Consider the following 23,863-nt stretch of genomic DNA (forward strand, 5'->3'; position numbering starts at 1 on the left):
TGCCTGAATCATGAGCCCCACTCGGAGCGGACCGAGTACACCTCCTTTGAATCCTCTCATTCTCTTGATACTCTTGCAGTCACAGATCGATCTGTTTACTCCGTACGGAGCAACCCATCGGCTATGAATGCTCACGATGCTCAATTACCGGCATGACTCGTCTATATCTGTCGGTCTCGGCATCATGCTGCCCTCAATCTACCGAAGTATTTCGATCAACCTAAGTGCGGTCGGCCCTCACTTGCGTGGGTAGTTCCCACTGACCAGGGTCTTAAGGGTACCTTAGCTCTCTGGCCTCAATTTACCAAGATAGCGCCTGTCAGGACGCAATTTACCCTTCCAAGGTTTCCCAGCGAAATAAGAATTCGGTAAAATTCCGGGTGATTTTCCCCTGGGGCAATCTCTTTTCATTTGGTCCGGTTCACGGTCCCGGGATACGGAGACCAATGAAGTCGGGTGGTTTAGTGATCAACCCACAGCAGTAAGAACTATTGAGGATGGTGTTTCGTCTAGATGGGCTGGGCGATTAAAGCGCTATAGGGCATAATACAACTCAAACGGCCGCTGTCTATCGGTGAAACCGATGTCTTCATTAGCTCTGCTTGGCATGTCCACACCGTTGCACTTGGGCCACTTGTGGTCCCGCTCCAAATTGCTTAACTTGCGATGGACCAACGGCATTTCTTCGATATGGAAGAAACAGGCATGGATTCCGTGGACATGGATACTTCACGCGTGGTTTGGCTCAGACAGTTCCCACAATTTCAATTTGCCCAGTGCATTAGTTTCTTTCTCCCAACCGTCCTTCAATATCGTAGCGTATATGGGTTGCCTGGCATGATTGGGGCCGTGCCGTGAAATCAGTGGGCTATCTCAATTTTATATGAATGCCAGCAACTGCCCGGGTGGCTACTCAGCTTGCTTTTCCTACTCAACTGTCATTTTCTTTCCTGTCATTCTTTTCGGCCATACCGCCGTCACTCTTTTTTCTGGGCTGCTGCTGGGCCAGCTTGTCCCGTTCCCTTCATTACTGTCGTTATACTATCATTCCTTCTTATTTGTGACCTACTTTTCGTTTCTGTCTGTATTTCTGGTAAATTAAGAGACAATGCGCTCCTCTTTCTTCGGAGGCCTCGTGGCCCTGAGCTCGGCGCTCGGCGCTGCGGCCATGAACTACAACTCTTCCGCTTACAGTGATTCGACAACCGGTATCGACTTCCAAAGATGGTGTGATGAAAAGACCGGCTTTTGCTTCGGCTTGGCCCTCCCCGAAACGGTTGATTCCGACTTCATCGGCCAGCTGGTTGTGCCTCTTTCATCCTCCAATGGATGGGGTGGTGTGAGTCTTTCAAGCTCGATGACCAAGGCCCTTTTGATCGGAGCCTGGCCCAACGGCGACTCCGTCGTCTCGAGTCTGCGTGAAGCGCAGTCTTACACCAACCCTGATGTCTACAGCGGAGATGCCAGCCTTGAAGAGATCCCCGATGGAACTTCCATCAACAGCACTCACCTTACCTATACCTTCCTGTGCCGCGGCTGTGTCGTTGGAACGCCCACCACCTTCGGTAAGGATATGGACAGCTACTTCTTCGGCTGGGCTCTTAGCAAGACCAGCCCCAAGTCCCCTGCTTCTTCCGATGCTACTCTGAACTACCACGCTGCTGGATTTGGTAGCTTCCAAATGGTCCTCTCTGACGCCAAGTCCGCCAAGTACTCTACCTGGGCCTCCAAGGCCAAGGCGTCTTCCACCACCACCCCCTCCGCCTCTGCCTCCGCTAGCCCTAGCAGCACCCCCTCAGCTAGCGCTGCCCCAACTGTCTTGAACTCGACTTATGATTACATTGTTGTGGGAGGTGGTCCGGCTGGTATCATCACTGCCGAGCGATTGGCCGAGACCAAGAAGAAGGTCTTGCTGATTGAACGTGGTGTTGCTCCTACCGTGCAGATGGGTAACAAGAACGCTCTTTCGTGGAATAACTCCCTGACTCCCCACGATGTTCCCGCCCTTGGTAGCTCCCTTTCCAAGCTTGGTCTCCTGGATGATTATCTTTGCGATGATACTGCTGGTATGGCGGGCTGTGTTCTTGGTGGTGGCACTATAGTTAACGCTCTTGCGTTCATCTACCCCCAGGAGGCCGATTTCAACGACAAGTGGCCTGCTGGCTGGAAGTGGGACGATGTCAAGGACGCCGCTTCCCGTTTGTATGAGCGCAATCCTGGTAGCACTCTCCCGTCCGCTGATGGCAAGCGCTATGACTATGGCATGTACAATGTCCTCGGAGGCTTCTTCAAGGGCCTCGGCTGGAAGTCAGTCAACCAACACGAGCAGCCGAATGAGAAGCACCAGGCTTATGGTTACCCATCCTGGTCCGTTGCTAACGGCATTCGTGCTGGCCCCGTCCGTTCTTACCTCCCCTTAGCTCAGGAGCTCGACAACTTCTCCCTCCGTCTTCAGACCAAGGTCCGCCGTCTGGTACGTCGCGGTGGTCGTGTCACCGGTGTCGAGGTTGAGACTGAATCTGGTGCCGTCGAGATCATTAACATCCGTGCTGGTGGCAAGGTTATCCTGGCTGCTGGTTCTATGTCTACCCCTCGTGTCTTGTTCAACTCGGGTATCGGTCCTGCTAAGCAGATCGAGAATGTGAAGAGCGGCTCCACTGGCATCACCGTCCCTGCCCAAGAGGAGTGGATCAATCTGCCCGTCGGTGAGAACCTGAAGGACCACCCTATGTTCACCATCAACGTCCACACCAAGAGTAACTTCACTGCTTTCAACACCTCCAGCGTCCTCTCTGGCCCGGCTGCTGCTGTCCAGCAGCTCTACTCTGAAGGCTCCGGTGTGTTGTCCGAGGGTGGCCATCGTCTGCAGTTCTGGACCTCCAACCAAGGCAGTGATGGCAAGACCCGCTTCTACCAGGGATCTTGCAGCGTCGCTAGCGATGGTGTAATCACCATGAAGTTGTACTTGACCCACGGTGCAACCTCCTCTGGTGTTCTTGGAATCGGATCCTCCGGAGCCACTGTCATGGAGACTGAACCCTGGTTGCAGACCGATGCGGACAAGGAAGCCGTCACTCAGTTCCTCCAGGGCCTGCTGAACGACATGAAGAACTCGACCGCCGGATTCACCGTCCCCGACTTTAACTCTGCGGCTGATATCATCGCGAAGAAGACCAGCGGTGACCACTTCGTCGGAACCACCAAGATGGGTACTGACGACGGCCGCACCGGCGGTACCTCCGTCGTCGACACCAACGCCAAGGTTTACGGTACTGAGAACTTGGTAAGCTTTCCAATCCCATATTCAACCCGGACCAGCACTAACATAAACGTAAACTAGTACGTCGTTGACGCTAGTATCCACCCCGACCTGCCCACCGGCAACACCCAGGCTATCGTCATGATTGCCGCCGAGGCTGCCGCAGCCAAGATCATCGCTGCTGGCGACTCCATCCCTGCTTCCAGCGCGTCGGTGTCCGCTCCCCCTCAGAAGACTGCCTACCCCAGCAGTGCCGCCAGCAGCAGCGTCGTTACCAGCGTGTCCACTACTTCTGCTGCTTCCTCTGCGGCCGCCGAGTCCACTAGTGACTGTGACGAGACCTTCACCACCACCGTCACCCCCGCTGAAACCGCTGGCCCCACCCATGCTACCGCTGGTAGCACCACCAGGGCCGTCCTCAGCTCCACTTCTGCTGCGGCTGCTGGCACTACCTCCACCGCAGATGCCGCCTCTGTCACCGTGGTGACTGTCACTAAGCAAGTCGTGGTCACGAGCACTACAACCATCACTGTTCTGCCTACCTTCGCTTAGGGGGTGAGCAGCAGTGTCATTGGGGAGATCATGCACCGTCATGTATAGGCGCATTGACTCCGAGATGACTGGGCTTAGTTTCCTTATTATAGATATTGTCGGTATAGAGTTTTTCAATGAATCTTTTTCATCCAAATGTGTACCATGATCTACGTAGAATCAAAACCAGAAATCTAAAAGTAGAGTATAAGATACGCTGGTCAATGCACACAATCACATACCCTTGGCTCCTTTCCATAAGCCCGTCCACACACTAGATACAAGATACCTTGGGTGAAAATCAGCATAGTGTTCATCTTTGTCATGGAGTGAAATAGTCATCATACCAGCTATATTCAGAGAGTCGTTCTTATTTCCAGCAAACAAGTACGAACGAGCGGCTTATCCAGCCTTGTATAGACATATCATTGTATATGTATAAAATTGAACTGAACAGAGCAAGGCATAAACAGTAAAAAAAGCCCCTACAAGAATTGATGATCCAGTTCCAATCACTAGTTTCTATCGCCTGACAGTTCCCGGATTCCGCTATGTATGACGCAACGGGTAATATACAGTTTGTAACTATATGGAATCTAAATGCAGAAGGGCTGTGTGGATGTACATCTTGTCTTACCGCCCCTAGACTCTAAGTAGAGTATATAGACTAAGTAACTTAAGCACGGTATATATTAATTTAATTTATTTAATTATATATTAATTTATATCACAGTACGGTAATAAAAATGGAATTAGAAACAGTGCCGCTTGAAGTCCAAGAAAAATTGATTGAGTTTGAGCGTATGGTTGGTGGAAGTCCGCATCTTATCTGATATTGCATGATTCCAGGAAGAATGAAAGGTGAAAAGAGAAGAACCAATTTATATTTTCAGTCATGGAACTAAGGTAAGAACATTTCTAACCTGCCACCGGGCTGATACCACACATTGCCAAATCCGAGCACCGCCAGCTGTCTCTGCATGACATTTCAGTCCAAGTCATGCCGTTGTTTTTTCGATACGATATATGACAGAAGTCCGTGTGGTCAAGCTTTCGGTAGGCTAATCTGAGCCTATGCTAATCTCACTAGGAACTCTCCCAGTGGACCATCCGAGTTTCTCTGATAGGGGATGGCATCCGACCTTGCTGCCTTAACCTTGATATTGGTTAACTACCGTGCCATGACTTAGTTACCTTTGGTTGGCAATACGGGCTCACTATGAGAGATAGTAAGTAGAATGCTACTGGATCTCCTGTTTGGGCCCTTGCAGCGGCTTGGTAAACAAATATATAGTTTGAGGTGATTTTTCGTAGCACTATAATAACATAATTATTATTCTTTACCACACCCAGTTGATCACTGGCTCATTTGAGTTGAAAAATTATGAGGCTGGGTGCTAATTTAGCAATGGAACTTTTCCTGCATAGGCGGCGAGGTTCACTAACGAGCGGTAAGAGTAAGAAAGATCGTCGCGATGAGGAACCAAGTGGATCTGAAAAAGCTGTAGGAAAACGGGGTATATTGACACGTGTCAGTCTAAATGTGGCATGTTGATGCCATCGACGTGATTAAAAATTCGATGAATCTAATTTTGACTGCATAAATCGCGCAAGATCGTAAAAATCCTACAGATCAGCCCACCAATGGTTAGCCTCCTTGCCTATTGTGTGGCCAAATCTTAGTTAGACACGTATAAGGACATGTATTATAATTTGGTATTAGAATAGACATGTCGTTAAGCTTTTAGCGACTGCCATGATAGCTCTGCCGTACGGTGGGGTAATCACTGGTTTCAAGTGGCGCAATTTGTTATAAATTGAACCGCAGCCCTGGCTTTAAAATAAACTACTCTTATCAATTGCGCAGCGATCTATACTCCTTTACAAAGACCGTGAAAAGACCAGTACCCTAAGATGGTAGGCTTTTTAACATTTTCCATCTGCTGTTCCTGTCTCACTTGCCACAGAAGATCAGACCTACTCAGGATAGATTGATGGTTAGGGTGAGAGATGACTCTGCAGATGCGGCAGATTCTTCCATTCCTGAGACCAAGAGGGCGAAGCCTATTGAGGGAAAGGTTGTGGCAGTCGGCAATGGAAAGGTGTTAGATGATGGAACTGTTCAGCCCTTGGAGGTCAGAGAAGGAGATACCGTGCTGTTTTCCAAGGTACAGTCTATACCCCTCATTATGATATAAGATAGGCAGTGTGATTGATGCCCGATATAGGATGCTGGAACGGAGGTCAAGGCCGATGGGGAAAGCTACATCATACTTAAGGAAGATGAGTAAGTTCATTTCCTGAAACGTGCGACGGGCATATATTAATTAAAATTTAGAATCATGGGAATTATTGAATCTTGATATCTCATGGCCTTGTATCTGATGATTTTGTTCTTTATTCATGGATCAGGCCTCGATCAAGTAAAGTATAGAACTTCATATACGTAGTAAATTCTGTATAGAATCAGATCAATTTCTGTTGACTTGATATTTTACGTCGTATACGTCTATCATGACTGAACAAGCGATCTGACTTTTCAGAATTTCTAGACTGTCTCCATATTATAATCATCTTCAGTGTAATTAAGTACTATAAGGGTTTGCCCTGAAACAAACGGTGCAGAAAGGGAGAGAAAAAGGATACTACCAAGGATTCTAACAGTAGATTTATCGTATATTGGCTGTACAGAATGTGTTAATTGTTTATTGAGGAAGACTGGTGCTGATAAGCTGTGGAGAATAGGCATGGTATAGAAAGAAAGAAAACAGAAAACATGTACATCGTAGGTTACAAAGACCATCCTTATTAACTGGACTGTTCTCTTTGCGCCTGTTATGACACAGCCCATTATTAGTGACCAGTGATAAAACAAAAATGGAAAGGTCCCTGCCAATCAGGAGATGATGGGAACCAAGGAAATAAAAGTAAAGATATTTTGCTCTCGGCTTGAACATTAAGTTATCTTAGCTGAGGGAATGCTTACTCATTGAGTGTGACTATACCCTGCACCGAGAAAATAGGTCATAGACTACGAGCCAATATATAAGATTGTCAGTCGACTGCATTTCTGTCTAATGAACAAGGTGCCTAGGAATTTCATAGCTTACTACCTTACATTCTCCGGTACAAGTTCTGACTATCTCCTTGCCTATTAGGTTCTAATCGCTAGGTCACTAGTTACCTCTCTCGGTTCAACCATCTTCGTTTATATTTTGTCATCGCGGCACTCTCTACGCAGGCTATCAGCCCCTATACTTCTTTTAGTATCATCCGCTCCAGGTTCTGCAGAATTACGGGTCAGTTCTGCATCAGATCCGTGACGTAATAATAAAAGCCTTGAATAGCACAAAAGGACCTCAAAGAATGTTACATGCCTAACATATTAAACTAAAAGAGTTGCCCCAAACTTGCCACTTACATCGCAGACCATTGGCTCTCTTCCTAGATTCAACATTGCCTCCATCGGGAGATTTACTACGTATGAAGGGCCTTGAAGATGTATCTTCAATCTCTTGCGGCCACTCCATTGTTATGTTTGCTTGCTATTACGGGTAGCGAGGCTTCGAAGGCTCCTATTCCTCCCAGAATCGACTCATTAGGCACACTACAGGCCTTAAAACACAACTACCTGGACCTCTGGAACAATGGAGCAGCGGCAGTGGTGGTATATGAGCCTGTGAGCAACGCAGAGGCGCAGACTAAATGCGGTGTCACTGGAGGAAAGTCTTATCCTTTCCAGAATGCACCTGAACTCAGTCGCACTGAATTGGGCTACGAATTTTTCTCTGGGGGCTGATGTCGGTTTTCCCATTTTCCGTAATATAGAGCACCTTCCTGGCATACAAAATACTTCACGTACAAGAACTTCATGTTGTCGTCGCTCTTCCTGCAGACTTCATTTGCTTTTAAAATCTCCATATCTTATCTGAAGTAATCTGAGACGAGTACCTCTCTGAGAAAAGAGCAGAAAATTTTTGAAGATAAAGCATATTAAGAGAAGAGTGTATGAAACGGAGCTGGGTTCATGCGGCCTATTTAAATATTCTTCTCCGATTCGAGTGTTAGGCGGGGCTTACACATCACAAAAACGATACGGACCGTACGTGTATGGTGTTGCAGTCACCAAAGGTATCCCATGGTCAGTGTTCGATCCATGGTCAGAGCAGCAGTGCCTCTCCAAGATCACAACTACTGACGGGTTGCCGATAATAAGATAGTCCATCCAGACGGCGCCATCCTTGTCGACATAGCCGTCCATGAGGAGGGTGTCCGCAGGGTTCTGCGCCAGTACGGGCCTACCGGCTTCTTTCCCATGAGCAATGATGATCCGGTGGTTCTCTTACAACCCGCCGAAACAATAGAAGGTAAGCAGATTGCTGCTTATGAGGATATATTGGAGAGGTATTGTCGTTATCTTCGTGAGAAATGCCATCTCCTTGGCTCTATGGCCGAAGTCTGGGTTGCTGAAAGGCTGGCTGGAATTGAAAATCATTTGTCGGTCCTTAATCTAAACCTTCCAGAGGTGAGAAGCCTCCCTGTTCCTCGTTATGTTCTAATTCTGCAGGACCGTACGAATCCGCTGTCCAAAATACCAAAGCCACCCTAGGGAGGTTTTCCAAAAGTTACATCTTGGAGATGTTGTCAGAGAAGCAGCTCCTCTCGAAGTCTAGACGATCTTTCAAGGATTGGTTCAAGTCGACCTTGCCGTTGAGCCCAGCGGGATCTCAAGGATTTGCCGGCTCTGTGAGCTAGTCGAATTCTAGAGGTTGAGTGAAGGCGACGCAATATTCCAGATACAACCGGATGGCGACCCTCGCGTGAGGATAATCAACGGATACAATCACATTCTTCGGGGATATGCAGAGGGTCGTGCATTGCGGTAGGTGGACGGGGCTTTAATGCTTTGGTATGAGAAAGAAGTTGGGAATCTTGAGTCTCATTGGGCGACTTGGGTATGTCTAGTTTCTAGAGGGTCAGACTACTATGCAAAGAGAGAGGGAAAGTAAAAGGATTTTGGTCACAATATCATTCGCCTCCTGTTTTCCTTCATTGCGTATGATTTATGTTCAGTATTTCGCCTCTCTAGGAACGTCGAATTTGGAGGTGTCGTTGTGAGCAACTAATTCATTCAAATTCTAATTCCACAGTGTCAGTTCCATGTCAGTCCAGGCGCAGAGCAGCCATGTCGATCGGCCCTGACATTACAGTCTTTCCCACGGTCACTATCTCTTAAACTAATGGAGTATAGGGTTCCTCATGGAAAAGACTATATGGAGGGACTTGTCGAAGCTCGGTATCGACAGCGGAGACTGGATGTTCCTTAAACTTGATTCCTAATTAACTAGGAGACTATGACTGGAGTACAACTTTTCCACTGGCAAAGGGGTAGAACGAGCGCATCCCATAACCGCCCAGAACATCTATTCTTCCACCCATTTGGCATCAGGCCACCCGTTGTCCTTCTCCCAATTAAGCCAGTCCCCAAGCATCTCTGTTGCAAATGTCAGCAGGGATGTAAACACTGGGGATCAGGTATTATAGAAGTCGATGATAGCACATGGAGAATGGGCAACAGGTATAAGGAGAGCACATAGGTTCAAAAGGTAGAAAGGGCTTACCATGGCAGGTGAGCTTCTGGTCTCCATTTTTGTCCATAGCCAGTATCCTAGCGAAGCCAGTCATAGCTTCCTCTTTTGTATCGGTCATGTCCTGAGAGAGCTTGAGGATTTCGTTTGGAGAAAGGCCTAAAACTGCGTTAGCTGATTGAAAGTCTTATTCAAGAGCACTCAAGTACCATTTTTGTCCGTATCCTTTTCGAAGTTTATTTATGCATTAGAAATAGGGCCAAGAACGGAAAAAAAGGATGCTTCGAATGGAGCATGAACACACATATTTCTCAAATATCCCGAAGATAGCGACGGGGGTAATGGCGCTCACATATGGTATCTAGTAGTTCAAGTAAGTATGTGAAAAATGGAATACAAAGATGATAGAACTTCTTACCTTGGAAGGCATTTTGTTTTGAGTCAGGAAGAGGTAGTGATATAGAGGTGTAAGTTTTCTTGAAGATGAATTCTGGGTAGCCCTGGGATAGTTTGTGTTGATTTATAAGTCCTTACTACGGCTGGCGGCGTACACAATTATCGTCCATTGTCCACTGTATGATATCACTAACATGTAACAATATTTAGTCGTACCGTCATAGAATCATGTTATTCATAGGTCCATCCATTCGATCTTCTTGTCGATATATCCCTGCATGGTTTGAAATGGTCATGACAAGGAATCTTCCGCAAACTCAGCATCTGGCTCCAACTGACGTAACTCCGGGCTGTTCCGCCCACCTCAAAATGAAAATAGAGCATAGCTTGACAATTCACTCACGAGAAGGGGAACTGATAAGGATAGGCTGGACTTAGTAATCGATTACGTGTATTATTATTATTCATTAAGATATAAAACCGACTGTGATAGAGATTATTGCAATAGAGATCATTGCATGACTCATCGACATCGGATAGGATGACGATAGTTACATTGCATGATATCCCGAGGGTGGAACCAGACTGTTTGCGGATACGTTAACAACCTGCTAGGTATCTCAGGTAGTATCGAGTGCTCGAGAAAACAACATACTTGTACAATGTGACAGCCTTCATGCCTCGCAAACCCGGGGAGGCTTTGGGTTCCTATGTCATGACCAGCACAAAGATTTGCTGAGTTATGGAATGTTTCTGTAACATGTGGCAACTCGAAGGGATTAGGGTACAGTCTGCACATCATCAACGTCAACCAATGTAGTCAGGCCATTGTTCAGTTTGGCATCGAGGATATCCATCTGTAAGGGCCCGTGCAAACTACGCTTCCGAATATATACTACTGATCTAGGAGGCTCATTCAGCACTGCTCAGAATATACCTCAAGGACTGATCACGAGGAGCTGAAGACTCGATTATAAAACCTAGAGAAAGCAGTCCAGGAGCATATTACCCTCACAACTGAACAGCAAAATGAAACCTTGGAGCGCAAAGAAGGACTTTAGGAAAAACAAAAAAACAAGAAATGGGGCTAAGCCCACCTGATCCGGCGGCTCAGTCGTTCGAATAATTACCCAGCTGACCACGCTTGGGATGTGTCTGAACAGAAGAAGGATACTATATCCAAAACTTTTAACAGCCTCATATTATCATATATCCCAGTCATGTAATTACTTACCCGCCTCAGAACCAGTCAACTCACGCTTCTCTAGCACAGATACTTATAACAAGCGTTGCCGGACGAAAGGTCCTGGAACTTAGGTGCCCACTATTCAACACGATAGACTTGGCTTGGCCTTTGCCGACGCCTGTGGACATGGGTTCTGATAACGTTCAGATCATACCCTTATTTTAGGTAGCTACCGTTAAAGGTTGTATGTTCATCACTATAGAAGAATCACTGAATCTTAAATTCATAACCAAGTTGATATAATCTTTTCACGATAGGCATTACTAATAACTATCAACCTATTAAGAACATAGGATTTAGAATAGCATATACTAAAGAATAAATCTCCACAAACAACCGAGCACAGATGTTTTTATCTTTCTTCTGAGGATGCGCCCACATAGGGAGGGTTGACTCCAGCTGGATATATTAATCTACAGGGAGCTTCTATCTCGCTAGGAGGATAAACACCGTATATATACAAGACTTAGAATAGAATCTTCATCTAAAAATCTATATAAGTCCTATATAGTAAGCATCTGAAGGACAATATCTAAGTCATCTAACATAATTACTGTGCTATCTTCAGCACACCTTCCATAACTGAACTTAACTCTTTTTAACAATGTGACATTTAGAAGGCAGCCAAAAAGGGCTACTTCTCTGGGCCGTGGGCTATTTTAAGTATTACTCTATCCACAGCCTATCTTAATATTTTAAATATACATTTCTATAGCTAACTATACTTTTTATTACTCTTTAATTAAAGAGCTCAATTATCTAATAAAATACTAAAGATATAGACTGGTAAGCGGCTATATACAGCTTATATATATATCAGAGGTTTAGATCTGTTTATCTTGTTTATAGGACTGTAGGACCAAGCCTCCCCAGAGTCAGGACTCAAGACTGGTACGGTCCGGTCTGGTGCGGTCTGGTCCTCGGTCTTTACGGTTATTTCCGAGGCCTAGATCGCGTCATGGCATATAAAGCCCAAGCCCGACTGAAACATCAATAAGTTTAACACAACATTGATGAGATAACAAATATGATGTAGGGGGTTAGCAACTTACAGCTGGTATAGTGCAGCATTGGGCTTTTCGGCCTTCCGAGGCACAAACAGTCCTGAAATTAATAGGCTGGTTGACGGATTGAACTATGACTGGGTGAAAGGGTTTGCATACAGGAAACGGACATTTAGTTATTCACTTACGCGGAGCAGAGTCTTGCAGTCTCGGTTTGCCAATAGATGCTTGGCATGCACTATGTATTATTCGACAATGATCGGCGCCAGCTCCCGATAGCGTCTTCCCACCCGTGGACTAACTGGTAGGTATCATCAAAATGAAAGATAGCCAAGATCCCGACTGCTATAGCCATTATTACAGCGTCCAATAAGATGAAACACTTCTCATATGTGATGAGATACCCCAACCATCCTTGAGACAGCTCAGCCAGCCGGTATATGCTCCGCATAATAATACACAGAACACTAATAACCATCCCAGTAAACCATATCTCCTAGTATGTAATCGCTGGTAGGCGTACTGAGAAAGTTTGGCTAAGTTCTCCCTGGTGTAACTGTTTACACATCGTCTTCCACATAGTCTAATGGCTGCTTATTCGATTTTGTTGATGGTCGTTGTTCCGTGGAATGTGGGCTTTCTGAGGAGGTTGAGGCTTGGATTGCGTAGAAATAGGAGTGAGAGCATTTTGGACTTGAGAGGGAGTATTGACTTTGGTCTTTGAGATATGGAGAAAGGTGCAGGGTATGTATGATAGATTGCTAGCTGTTGAATGTGTGTTGTGAGCGGAGCTGCTGTTGGTTATCGATTGCGATAGTCTAGAACGATTAATGTAGCACTTGGTGAGCTGACTTGTGGTGGCTTTGTGCTTGTTAAAGTCATAGAGAGCCGTGGCCCAAGGAAGTTCATTTTTTGCCTCGGTTGGTCTATATGCGCGTCTACCTGGATATGGTACCTCCCCTTATTCGCTTAGCATTGGCCATTCCTTTAGTTCATAAATCGATTCCTCAAAGCTCGACTTGGGCCGCTCACCCAAGGGTAGATTGATAAGTGCAGTAGAATCATTGCTTTCAATACGGACCTAGATGGAAGTATTTGTCCCTGATTTCCTGCAGACTGTACACGTGCCTGCGTTTTAGTAGCCCAAGGAGAAACCGGAGCAGTAAGCAACGCACCAGTTCCAGGGGAAGTCTGGGTACTATGATGGAGTGGGGCGACAGTGTACCGAAGCATTAGACTGCATTTCCAGGATAATATCATGCAGCTTGATGCCGTTGCTAGTTAGATCTTCAACGCCCAGAGCTTCAGGATCGGTGACTCTGAAGGATAAAGCCTAACGCTAATTAGCAGGGAGAATTATGAGTAAAGTCTCCATCGGCATGTCCGGGATAATGTGTGCACCCCTTTTACTATTAAAATATCATTCGCGTCCAGTAGAGACGGGACCAATGGACCACTTGGACCTTGAGGGTCGACGGGTTCCACGGGTTCCGGCGCTGTGGTGGGAAACGATGTATAAAGTCGGGGTTACCCGACAACTAAATCTTCCCATGCTGAGAAGGGCTCCACTAAAAGTCCCATTTTCTTAATGTTCGACAAAGAATGGGAACGGAGATCTCCGGATGCCAGAAGAAGATTTTGCTCAGAGGTGGGCCGAAGCGGACTGCTTTTGTTCTGTTTAAAAAGAAAGCTCGATTCTATCCCGTGTCTGCTGCTCAACGGCCATATTAAAATACATTAGTGATGAATTAATTTGCCGCACATTTAGGCAGCCATATAATAGGCTTGCTGCTTTAGCCTTATTCTAAGCGCGTCCTGGTATCTAAGAAGTTATTGGTGTCGAGCTGGAAATGTGGATATCCACAGGGATTTTCAGTGGAAAGTGCTGCCTAACTTGACCGATCCCCCACGATAATTGGGGCATGGATGTGTATCGATTTTCTCGCACTTCATATACTAGTCAATTGTCAAATTGATGGTTAGTTGATGGGAATGGAATTTTCTTCATTAACAACAAGAAGGTTCTGGTCTGCGTTGAAAATGCGTACTCCACGCTCGGTTTCGAGGAGCTCGCCCGTGGCGTCTCCCATCCCAGACATCTCTTATCCACCAGGGTTGGGGGTCAACTTTGACGATGTAATGAGAAATTGGGACAAGCTGCCGCCGGAGCGGAAAAAGGCTGGTGACCGATGGTCTGCTATGATCAACCCGGACATAGACAATAACTGGGAGATAGACCTGCTCCATAGCATGATGCACGACAGCATTGTCAACTGTGTCCAGTTCAGTAATGATGGCAAATATGTCGCTGTTGGATGCGCAGATGGAGCCGTTCAAATGGTCGAAGTTTCAACCGGATGTCAGGTGGCCCGTCTACAAGACGATGAATGCAGTCACGACAGTCTCTGTGTAAGAGTGAGATTTTTACCGGATAACTATCTACTGCTTACAGCACATTGCGATGGTGATATCCGCGTGGGTTTGCTCACACCGTACAAGAATATACCCGCTACTAATATATGCATTGCAACAGGTTTGGAACTATATGGGGAGCCTTCTTCGACGGATTCCTTGTGGTAGTGAAACTGGGTGCTTCACCCTAGATCTCTCGGCTAATGGCCACTTAATTGCGTTTTCTGAGAGAAACAAGACTGTCCAGGCTTGGGATCTGGATGCAGCATCTGATATTCGGCAGCTTGGGACGCTCCACACAGCTGATGATGTATATACCGTCGCTGTGTCTCCCGACTCCTGTTACATTGCTGCTGGATGCGACGATGGGATGATCTATGTCTGGCGCGTTGCACGACCAGATCCTGGTGCTGTTAGCACAAATGAGACGAACATTGAGAAATTATTGGAGTTTCAGGCTCACGATGAGAATGTCATGGCTCTTTCATTCACTCCAGATAGCCGGAGTGTCATTTCCGGTGGTATGGATTCAACCGCAAAGCTATGGAACATTGATTCCCTGAAAACCTTCGTTAACGAAGATATAACTTTCAACGACTGTACCCTGATATACAAAGCCCACCAGGTTCGAATTACACTTCCGTCCAAGTAACCAGCTCTGGGAGGCACAACTAATCGATCCAACATCTAGGATATGGTCTTGAGTGTCTCCCCAGATCCTACAGGCAGATGGATTCTAAGCGGCTCAAAGGATATGGCTGTGTATCTATGGGATATTGGCACTGGTGTTGCTGAGATACGACTTGGGGCTCATGGAAACTCCGGTAGTTACGCCTCTAAATCAGAGAGGATTTTGTCTCCTATGTACTGACTTTGTGGTCTTCGCATTTAGTCCTCGGTATCGCATGGAGCCCTACGGATAATATTGTAGCGACTGGAGGCGGTGATCGCGTTCTTCGGTTATGGCGGTAAGTTCGTTTCGTGTATGTTATATAGATGATATTCTAACTTATCTGATGGCCATAGGCTATGTAGGATTAGCCAATAACATTACATTCTACCACACACCCTAAGCTTGGTACTATGGGCCTTCTTGCGACTGCGTTTAGTCCTCACGTTCTGAAGGATAATAACTAGTGCCGAAGTCAAGCGGAGATCAATGACAATCGTGAACCCCGAGTGTACGTATGCTACGCTATTCACAGACGTCGGGGATAGACAAAAACCGGAGACATCCTTATTCCACAATCCCTGCAGCGAGATGCAGGAGACAGCGAGGGTGACGACCGCGCCGATGGTCGCCAGTGTCATGAATAACACGAGCCAGGCTAGTATCCAGCGGACAGCACGGCTGGTTCTAATTCGCAGGATGTAGAGGCTGATTGAGTATTTGGTTACCAGGGTGCAGATCACGTTGATCATTTGGTATACTGTGTTGACCTTCAGGATTTGGAGCACCGTGTATTCTGGGTTCGGGGGGTAGATGACATGCTGGCCAGGAGGGCGATCTGGGTATCTTGGTTTTCGTGGTTTTTCGGGTTTGGGAGGGGATGTACATACCCAGGCGATTACGATGCTTATGTCGCCCCAGTCCCAGTTTCTGGCTAGACTGAGGCGTACCCACGCTCGTAGGAGAACGAGTGCCAGGGCGATTGCCGTTAAGGTATAATATTCTGCTAGGAGGCCAGCAGTTGTGCGGTGGTCTGGCGGGATCGGGGTGTCCTGGTCCGGGGCAGAAGGTATTGTGTTAATAATGAGTGCAAGGTGTGATAAGAATAGGCTCAAGGGAGTGAACATAAAAACGGATGCATTTATATAGAGAGATAGATGGCCTTGAAGGGTCAGTGTAGGAGAGGAACTGTTATTGTGGGTCATATCTCATCGTATTACATACATGGTGTACCCGCTACAACAGAGATTTAGTAGGTGTTCAAGGATAACCGTTGTATAAAATCGAACTATACTAAAAGTCTTTAAGTATCTGTGCCTCTTAGTCCTAATCTCATTTCCTCACAGAGCCAATGGCAAACGCCTTTCCGTGCTCATCGTGTATCTGGTAGTAGCTTTAGGTCACGGGGATCGCTGTTTACCCTCGTACAATCTAATCTTGCATGTTCTTCGTTTCCGTATTTTTTATCTAATTACTCGAAGCTTGGCCAAAAGGGCTACAAGGACATAAGTCATCGGTAGAGGTCTTTTCACTAGCCCTCCAGTCATCCTCTGCGTTTGAGTCAGAAATCTCATACCCTACACACTTCTCATTGAAGCCGCACATCGCACAAGTTCTGTTACCTTCATCCTAAATTTTGGTACCTGAAATACCCTAGGTAGATTCTATTGGTGAATTTACAATGATAGGTCAGGTTGTGGAAATTAACATGAGACTGGGAGACGCAGTTGGCACCGGCTCGAAGCCAACAAAATTTGTGATGATGAGATACAGTATTGACCTGCTGTTACAACTTACAAGCCAATGACTGGATTATATGAGTGAGAAGGTGTTGCTTTATTAGATGGAATCAAATACAACCTCAGACGTGAACGCGAAATCAAGGATATGTCATCTGCCGATTCCTAGCCCGCAGGGTAGTTCCAAAACGGCACCCGAATAGTGATCTCTTTATCATGTTTAGGCAAGCAATCTTAATGGAACGAAGGACGAGGAGCTGACAGGAACAGCACCTGACTCGTTCCGGCCTAGGAAAGATGGTTTCGACGGTAGTCTCACACGAGTGACATTCATTGCTCAGAGAAATTGTGAAGATCGAGTCGCATGATGTATCAATACTCAGTACAATTATAAGCAATATTCCAGTAATTTATAGTTGCTGTAAACCAAGGAATACGCAAAATATTACCTCACAAAGACACTTTTTAAGTAGTAGAATGGGATGATTTTTCACTCAACAGTTACCATATCACTAGGGTTCCAAAACGTTGTATCTTAGGGAAGAAGCTCACCTAATAAAATACTTGGAAAAAGCAATGTAAAGGATCGACACGATACCTGCCACAGCGGAGCTTTAGGTTATCAAATCTCGTACAAGTAGACCCTGGCGCTGGACTCGCTCCCTCGAAACGATTGATCAATATATGATGCGTTTCCAGTAGCCTCACTCTGCATCAGACGGGAAAACAGATCCAAAGGCGCAGTCACTGCTCTCGGTGTTCATTATTACTAGTTGTGAGCGCCATAAAAAGAAAAGAAAAACATACAACAGGAGGGATTCGCTGGTGGTCACCCACCCAACTACTAACCTCCCGGCGTGTGGCTTAAGTACGGCTGAGCGGACGGGAGGCCCTGTTCTCCACACCCTGTGGTCGTATGTATTTATTTTGTACTTGTAGATAGATATATAGTGCAATTGTAGCTAGACTGGTACTAAGTCGTGATGGTATCCTCGCCCAAACGGGCGTAGAAAAAGGCGTTTATGTCGAAGCCCAGAATCGACACCAACAATGCATGGAATTTAGTGTCTTGTTGATAGGCCGCCGGAGGAGCCCTGGAAACATTACGAGCCTTCAAAGAATCTGTCTATCTCTTCCTTACAGACAATGAGTTGAGAGGCACGCGCTCTCATGGCCTGATCAATGCTATATCTCCGAGTTTCACGGACTAGTTCTCGCTGGCATATTCCAGTTTTGCCACTATGATAAGGTGGATATGGATCGGTTTTGTGGCTTCTGTTGTCTACTCAAGTAGAACAGTTATTTCGCCGTTTCTCGTGTGGAAATCGCGAATATCCAAACCTTGTTGCTAGAAGTAGACGAGGGGTCTGGTTCGCTGTATGGCAGTCTCAGGGTTAGTTATTATTTGGGCGTATCCATTGGATGAAAATGAAATAAGACAAGACGAACTTCACATTCATCTAGCCCACTTCTTCTGAAGACTGAAGATAAGAAAAGGCGTTTATTGTCGAGGGAAGCCAATCCTGGGGAATCCACCAGACACGTCCATCAACGCACCAGGCCATTTCACTGGCGTGCAAATGAGTGGTACCAGTTCTATTTCAATATCTTAATGGATGGCACTTTGGTGGAGAGGCTTCCCCACCTTCAACAAAAGTACAGTAAGTTTACGCATGCTGCCTGCTAGGACCCAAATATCTGATTCTAGCTATCAGAAAGCCCGGTAACCAGGATATCCCCCTACCATGTCCATGTCAATCAGCCAGAATTCTATCATGTGTGTTTACTTCATATATATTAGCTAGACGTCCTTGACATGGTTTAGAATCTACCGAGCCGGGACAGACTACTTCAAGGCGCCATACTTCTACAAAAGGCCTGGGATATCCCGAATTACTTATTTCCATTCTGAATCCGAAACACTCTTGCCACGTTTGCGCCGGCATCAATCGGCCTTTACGCGCCTCGGATCCACCTGCTTATCAGAAGGCAGCAGGAAAGATTGCCGAGGGGATCAAGACAAGGGAGCCCATTGCAATTCAGCGACTATCCCGATGCTTTGGGGTTAGTCTATTCTCCCGAAAGGATAACGGACTAGGGCGATTTTAACCACCAGAGCGATGGTGGATTTAAAGGGGAATGGGTAATTTCTCCCATCACCTTAGTCACTCTTGATTGGTTTTAATTTTGGCCAAGTCGAAACAATCCAATGGAGACATCCGAATACACTACTGGATGGCGTCTGTTTGCCTTGACAATTGCACTGGGGATGGCTATATTCCTTGTGGCCGTCGACACGACCATCGTCTCAACGGCGATTCCGAGCATTTCATCGGAGTTCAGGTGTATTTCCAGCAACAGCTGGTACTCCTCTGCATTCCTTTTGACCAAGGTCGCAACCCAGGCCCCCTGGGGTAAAATCTACCGGTACCTTCTACTCAAGGGTTGCTATCTGGCTTCGATGGTCCTTTTAGAAATCGGGTCACTCATTTGCGCCCTTGCTTAGAACCCTGTCACGCTGATTGTCGGACGGGCATTGGCCGGAGCTGGTGTTGCCGGCGTTGCTGTCGGTGCATACACGATCCTTGTAGTGAGCACAACTCCCAGAACAAGATCAGCGCTGACGGAGGTATTTGGAGTAAGTTATGCTGTTGCCAGCTTCGTTGGTCCGCTGCTTGGGGGCGTGTTCACTAGTGCTAGTACATGGCGGTGGTGCTTCTGAATCAATTTACCAGTTGGCGGAGTGACACTTGGGGGTTGCTTTGCTTGTATTCTCCTCACCCCCTCCCCTAAGAGCAATGCTCCCGAGGCTGCATCATGGCTGTCAATCTTAAAGCATCTTGGTCTCCTTGGTGTCGTCTTTATTATCGGTGCCATGACGTGGTTACCTTATGGCCTTGGAATGAGGAGGGGCCTTGAAAGCATGGAGTGATCCGCATGTCGTTAGTACCGTTGTTGGATTTGGAGTGCTTGCCATTATATTTTGCTGCCATGAGTGGTTTCTTGGCGATACTGCTCTGATCCCCCCCGGTCTCTTCCTCAGATGGGGCGTCCTTATCCACTGCGGCGTCATCTCCTTCCTGGCAGCGTCGCTTTTTTGTGCTGCTATATTACCTGCCTCTCTACTTCCAGGCTGTGCAAGGACTATCCGCCAGTGCGTCTGGAGTACGCACCGTTCCACTCGTATTGGTATGTGGTCTTCTATCCACACTCTCGGGCGTCTATATGTCGACCATCGGGTATGAAATGCCTACGATGCTTGTCGGGGGTGATTTTACGGCCGTCGCATGCGGAACATTCACTAAACTTAGCGAGAGCTCCAGTTCATCATCCTGGATTGGCCTGCAAGTGCTAGCAGGCACGGGGGTCGGCATTGGCCGGCAGGTTCCGATGATAGTCAACCCGGCGACGGTGAAGTCGTCCAAGCTAACTTCAACCACGGCATTAACCCTATATTTTTTCCAGATGACTGGTGGATCGATCTTTCTTCAGCTAGCACAATTGCTGCTTGCAAACACACTCATCTCGTATCTAGCACAACACCTAGCAGTTTAGGACAGCATGTGGATGCTTAGGCGGTTGTGCAGGCGGGGGCCTCGAACCTAGGTGAGCAATTTGACTCGGATGCACCGGTGCGGGTAAGGGCTGCATATATGTATAGGCTATTGTATGTACACACATCCATCATTAGTCTGGAGCCCACTTTTGTTGGATTGATCGGCACGGCCGCACATTACAGCGAGTAAAAATAGGGGCCTCTGGCGGCTCATCGGAGATTGTAGCAATCCAGCAGGACTTGATACTCCTTTGTGTGTAATAAGGTTAATTGTGAAGTGTTCGAGGGGAGAGGCTACTCCAGTAGGTTCATGTCACAACAAGAATGATGTCTCATTTTTCGAGCATAACGTGCATCGCTGACTAAGGGATTACAGACATATGGTTATGATCGGCGGTATCCGAGAAAAAGCAAGTCATGAGACACGATGTTCTGAGACGTAAGATGTGAATAATTTAATGTATGTAGGTAAGTGGATAGGTAACATTGGTAGATAGGTAAATCCACAATCTTTTTCAAAGACATATTATCTAGAATCTCCAAAGACACGGGAACAGTGGTTATTTAGTAAAACAAAAACAATCATAAGACAAATAGTAGCAGCAAATGAATACTACCTAGGCACAGAAAAAAAAAAAAAAAAAGAAAAAAAAAAACCAAAACTGACCCGTGCACGCACGTTGTCACAAAACCTCCGAACTTAATCTGACAAGTACGGCCAACCCGATCCACGACTCCAGAGAATCATGTAGTAATCATAACGCGAAGCGAATAAAATGCCTCATGCATCGTCCTGCACTCCAACTCGAAGCACCTGCCTATTTAGCTTAGCAACCTTAGCGTAGCTTAGTTGAGCTACAGCCAATCCACGTCCATGTTTGACTTTCAGCTTACCCACAGCGTATCGTTGCGACGTTATTCTCGCTTACGACGGGTACCCGCTATAATATGGAGTACTACTATAGTCCTGCTACTACTACTAAAGTACTAGGGCTCCTGCTACTACTAATCAAGACCCTGAACCTCCGAGAGGAAATAATCACTCATACTGAAGCATAGCTTATTCGCATCCTGCGCCACGAAGACCGTCCGGATTGGCTCGAGCTTAAGCTTCGGGGAGGAGAAGGGGAAAAGAAAGAGGTTAAGTTGCCAAGATGTTGCCGATGCTGCTCAGCCACCTCCATTCATTTCTTGTGTTTGGTGTACTTTGGTGGTGATCCTTGCAAGCGAGATGATCTCTTTGAAGTTTGCATCTGATCATCTGGGCGATTTTGTTACTTTTGTTCGTCTACGTCAGAGGGGGAAATGGGTTTGAGGGAGGGCCACGTGTGGTTTTGACCTTCTATACAATTTGATAACAATTCTGGAGACATTGTGTATCTGAATCGGAAATTTTATCGAAGTCTTTAAAATGGTTTATAGAACTAGTTATAAAGTTGACTCGGGGAAAAAAAAAAAAAAAAGAAAAAAAAAAAAGGAAAATTGTCATAGCTTTTCGAACAGAAGCTCCAGCACCAGCCACAACCTGCCCCGAGCGTCACCCTTCCCAATTTCTTGACACCTGCCGGATAATATCTCAAGACCCAAGACCCAATATTTAGCAAACCCGTACCTTAGTTCGGGTCCAGGCAGCAGGATTGCCTATCCATCCCAAGGGGGTAACCCGGCCGGATTGAGTGAATGGGAAAAAGCACCAATGTATGAGGGAATTTGCTGCACCATTCCATTTCACCGTTTTGCCGCGCTCACTAACACGGATGAGGAATGTATGTACTTAGTACTATTCACAGCAGAAAATTGGGGAAAGGAAAAATTTCCTTCCCACACAGTAAATTAAAAACCAAAAAGCTGTTACAGCCAGCTGAGAGGGGAAAATCCCGCATAGTAAATTGTTGGTTTGTGCATCTCTTACCGATTCTATCCATGCAGCGATCTCAACTTTGTTACGTTAGTGAGTTAGTTGAGGGTTACTGATTGGACTAACTTCCCAATATGGACAGCGTTCCTTAGTAAAACTCCCGGAGTAGCATCGATGTCATAGTATGGTCTATGCTTGTGGCTGTGGTGTTGTTTCTTTCTTGTGATGCAGCTTGCCTTTTTTTTTTTGAGTTTCTTTTCTTTCCCTTTCTTTTTTTCTTCTCTTTTCGATTTAATTTATTTTTTCCCCTTACCTTTTTGTCATTTCCTCTTTGAGACCCTCTGCTCACGTATAAATTTGACCGCCACCCGTCCACCATGCTCGTCGATCCGCTCATACTTCTCAAGGAATGCTCATCGACGGTGAAAAGTGGGCTTGTGAAGCTTGCGTCCGCGGACACCGTGTGACGACTTGTAAACATCATGGTGTGTCTCTCTTTTCTTGTCTACATCCTCAACATATCTAACTGTGCAAAAAACAAAACACCCAGATCGACCGCTAATCCGCATCAACCGGAAGGGTCGACCTTTCTCCACCTGCTCCGTATGCAACAACACTCCCTGTCCAACACCAGAAGAGCATACCAAGCTCAAACGCGAGGCCGAGGCCAAATCCTCTTCAAAAGTACAATGTGACCAAGCACCACCACCTGAGACCCCTTTCAACCTTTAACCAAAAGAGAGAAAAATAAAAGAGAAACATTGCAAAAAAGCTCTGAATGAAAAAGAAAAAAAACTTATCACATATAAGCCACATACCACACCACACTGGGAATATTTTGTGTAAAACACAGCAGGCTGATGTTGGGTTGTTTCATTGAGTTTCGCTTGTTCCAGAGAGGTGCCGCCAGAGTCTCTTCGCGTTCGAATTCTGTCTTAGTTCCCATTGCACCGAGACCGTCGTCGAATTCGCCGAGTCCCCAGAGTCGTCCCCAGATCATGGCCGGTTCGAGTCCCGTCGTGTCTCCGCCTCCGCAGCAGCAATCGCAGCAGCAACAGCAGCAGTTCCACCTGGAACAGCACCCGTCGTTTGCGCGGTCGAGTATGGCGCTGCCGTTTACGGGTGGCGAGTTTGTGACGCCGGCGTTGTGTTCGATGGGTGATGTGCCTGTGTCATTGTCGATGATTAGTCCGTTGGATGCGGATCCGACGGGGCGGTTGTTGTTTGGGGAGGGGCCGTTTGGGGATGGCGGGTTCTCGTTGGAGGATTTGGATGTTGGGGCGTTGGAGAGGGAGGTTCTTCAGGAGGATTGGTCGTGGTTGTCCGAGGATGCGCTCTAACATTTGTGGTGGGGTGGGATGCGTAGGGATGGGCATTAAAAGGATTTATGATGATGATGATGATGACGATGATGAGTGACGATCTTGTGATTTTACCTTTGGGTGGGTTCTTCCTTCTTTCTTGGATTTAGCTTGTATGCTTAAAGGGGGGGGGTTACGTTCTTTCATGCATATATGTTCGTGTCAGTGCCATAGACTATATGGTCAAGTACATATGTCTGCGATAATGAGACCAATGCTATGCGCATCGAAGAAAAAAAAAAT

General features: G+C 46.5%; 10 protein-coding genes across 10 annotated transcripts; 7 read left to right on the forward strand and 3 right to left on the reverse strand.

The window, feature by feature from the left end:
- The first annotated feature begins 828 nt into the window (after window positions 1-828).
- Window positions 829-3,872, forward strand: BDV27DRAFT_6324 (putative cellobiose dehydrogenase). Its single transcript, XM_032077153.1, has 2 exons — window positions 829-3,283; window positions 3,341-3,872. The coding sequence occupies exons 1-2, from the start codon at window positions 1,109-1,111 to the stop codon at window positions 3,809-3,811; spliced, it is 2,646 nt and encodes an 881-aa protein (XP_031926605.1). The 5' UTR covers window positions 829-1,108; the 3' UTR covers window positions 3,812-3,872.
- Window positions 3,873-5,543: 1,671 nt separating this feature from the next.
- Window positions 5,544-6,270, forward strand: BDV27DRAFT_129757 (co-chaperone GroES). Its single transcript, XM_032067277.1, has 4 exons — window positions 5,544-5,707; window positions 5,758-5,958; window positions 6,019-6,077; window positions 6,129-6,270. The coding sequence occupies exons 1-4, from the start codon at window positions 5,705-5,707 to the stop codon at window positions 6,151-6,153; spliced, it is 288 nt and encodes a 95-aa protein (XP_031926606.1). The 5' UTR covers window positions 5,544-5,704; the 3' UTR covers window positions 6,154-6,270.
- Window positions 6,271-7,289: 1,019 nt separating this feature from the next.
- Window positions 7,290-7,589, forward strand: BDV27DRAFT_158693 (uncharacterized protein; the record flags this gene model as incomplete). Its single annotated transcript, XM_032072737.1, has 1 exon — window positions 7,290-7,589. One exon carries the CDS (start codon window positions 7,290-7,292, stop codon window positions 7,587-7,589), a length of 300 nt encoding a protein of 99 aa, XP_031926607.1.
- A 339-nt stretch (window positions 7,590-7,928) lies between these two features.
- BDV27DRAFT_158694 (uncharacterized protein) lies at window positions 7,929-8,399 on the forward strand (the record flags this gene model as incomplete). Its single annotated transcript, XM_032072738.1, has 2 exons — window positions 7,929-7,949; window positions 8,007-8,399. 2 exons carry the CDS (start codon window positions 7,929-7,931, stop codon window positions 8,397-8,399), a joined length of 414 nt encoding a protein of 137 aa, XP_031926608.1.
- An 814-nt stretch (window positions 8,400-9,213) lies between these two features.
- Window positions 9,214-9,808, reverse strand: BDV27DRAFT_158695 (uncharacterized protein; the record flags this gene model as incomplete). Its single annotated transcript, XM_032072739.1, has 5 exons — window positions 9,214-9,284; window positions 9,412-9,537; window positions 9,588-9,603; window positions 9,683-9,739; window positions 9,797-9,808. The coding sequence occupies 5 exons, from the start codon at window positions 9,806-9,808 to the stop codon at window positions 9,214-9,216; spliced, it is 282 nt and encodes a 93-aa protein (XP_031926609.1).
- A 1,999-nt stretch (window positions 9,809-11,807) lies between these two features.
- On the reverse strand, window positions 11,808-13,091 carry BDV27DRAFT_129762 (uncharacterized protein). Its single transcript, XM_032067278.1, has 3 exons — window positions 13,057-13,091; window positions 12,073-12,966; window positions 11,808-12,002 (listed from the first exon to the last, which is right to left on the reverse strand). The coding sequence occupies exon 2, from the start codon at window positions 12,500-12,502 to the stop codon at window positions 12,263-12,265; it is 240 nt and encodes a 79-aa protein (XP_031926610.1). The 5' UTR covers window positions 12,503-12,966; window positions 13,057-13,091; the 3' UTR covers window positions 11,808-12,002; window positions 12,073-12,262.
- A 973-nt stretch (window positions 13,092-14,064) lies between these two features.
- Window positions 14,065-15,408, forward strand: BDV27DRAFT_158696 (WD40 repeat domain-containing protein; the record flags this gene model as incomplete). The annotated part of the gene is made up of 4 exons (XM_032072740.1): window positions 14,065-14,499; window positions 14,558-15,061; window positions 15,128-15,260; window positions 15,329-15,408. 4 exons carry the CDS (start codon window positions 14,065-14,067, stop codon window positions 15,406-15,408), a joined length of 1,152 nt encoding a protein of 383 aa, XP_031926611.1.
- A 78-nt stretch (window positions 15,409-15,486) lies between these two features.
- On the reverse strand, window positions 15,487-16,311 carry BDV27DRAFT_158697 (uncharacterized protein; the record flags this gene model as incomplete). The annotated part of the gene is made up of 1 exon (XM_032072741.1): window positions 15,487-16,311. The coding sequence occupies one exon, from the start codon at window positions 16,309-16,311 to the stop codon at window positions 15,487-15,489; it is 825 nt and encodes a 274-aa protein (XP_031926612.1).
- A 2,743-nt stretch (window positions 16,312-19,054) lies between these two features.
- Window positions 19,055-20,400, forward strand: BDV27DRAFT_146035 (major facilitator superfamily domain-containing protein; the record flags this gene model as incomplete). Its single annotated transcript, XM_032070510.1, has 5 exons — window positions 19,055-19,309; window positions 19,352-19,544; window positions 19,581-19,715; window positions 19,753-19,875; window positions 19,988-20,400. The coding sequence occupies 5 exons, from the start codon at window positions 19,055-19,057 to the stop codon at window positions 20,398-20,400; spliced, it is 1,119 nt and encodes a 372-aa protein (XP_031926613.1).
- A 2,236-nt stretch (window positions 20,401-22,636) lies between these two features.
- Window positions 22,637-23,856, forward strand: BDV27DRAFT_165415 (putative Cu-dependent DNA-binding protein; the record flags this gene model as incomplete). The annotated part of the gene is made up of 3 exons (XM_032073922.1): window positions 22,637-22,722; window positions 22,839-22,943; window positions 23,113-23,856. 3 exons carry the CDS (start codon window positions 22,637-22,639, stop codon window positions 23,597-23,599), a joined length of 678 nt encoding a protein of 225 aa, XP_031926614.1. The 3' UTR covers window positions 23,600-23,856.
- Window positions 23,857-23,863: the final 7 nt, after the last annotated feature.

Source organism: Aspergillus caelatus (assembly GCF_009193585.1).
Source record: "Aspergillus caelatus strain CBS 763.97 unplaced genomic scaffold BDV27scaffold_111, whole genome shotgun sequence".
Lineage (NCBI taxonomy): Eukaryota > Fungi > Ascomycota > Eurotiomycetes > Eurotiales > Aspergillaceae > Aspergillus > Aspergillus caelatus.

Coding starts and splice junctions, on each gene's coding strand:
- BDV27DRAFT_6324 (XM_032077153.1), top strand. CDS start 1,109: ATGCGCTCCTCTTTCTTCGGAGGCCTCGTGGCCCTGAGCTCGGCGCTC. Junction 3,284..3,340: donor TTTACGGTACTGAGAACTTG/GTAAGCTTTCCA, acceptor AACGTAAACTAG/TACGTCGTTGACGCTAGTAT.
- BDV27DRAFT_129757 (XM_032067277.1), top strand. Junction 5,959..6,018: donor ATACCGTGCTGTTTTCCAAG/GTACAGTCTATA, acceptor TGCCCGATATAG/GATGCTGGAACGGAGGTCAA. Junction 6,078..6,128: donor ATCATACTTAAGGAAGATGA/GTAAGTTCATTT, acceptor ATTAAAATTTAG/AATCATGGGAATTATTGAAT.
- BDV27DRAFT_129762 (XM_032067278.1), bottom strand. CDS start 12,502: ATGGTTATTAGTGTTCTGTGTATTATTATGCGGAGCATATACCGGCTG.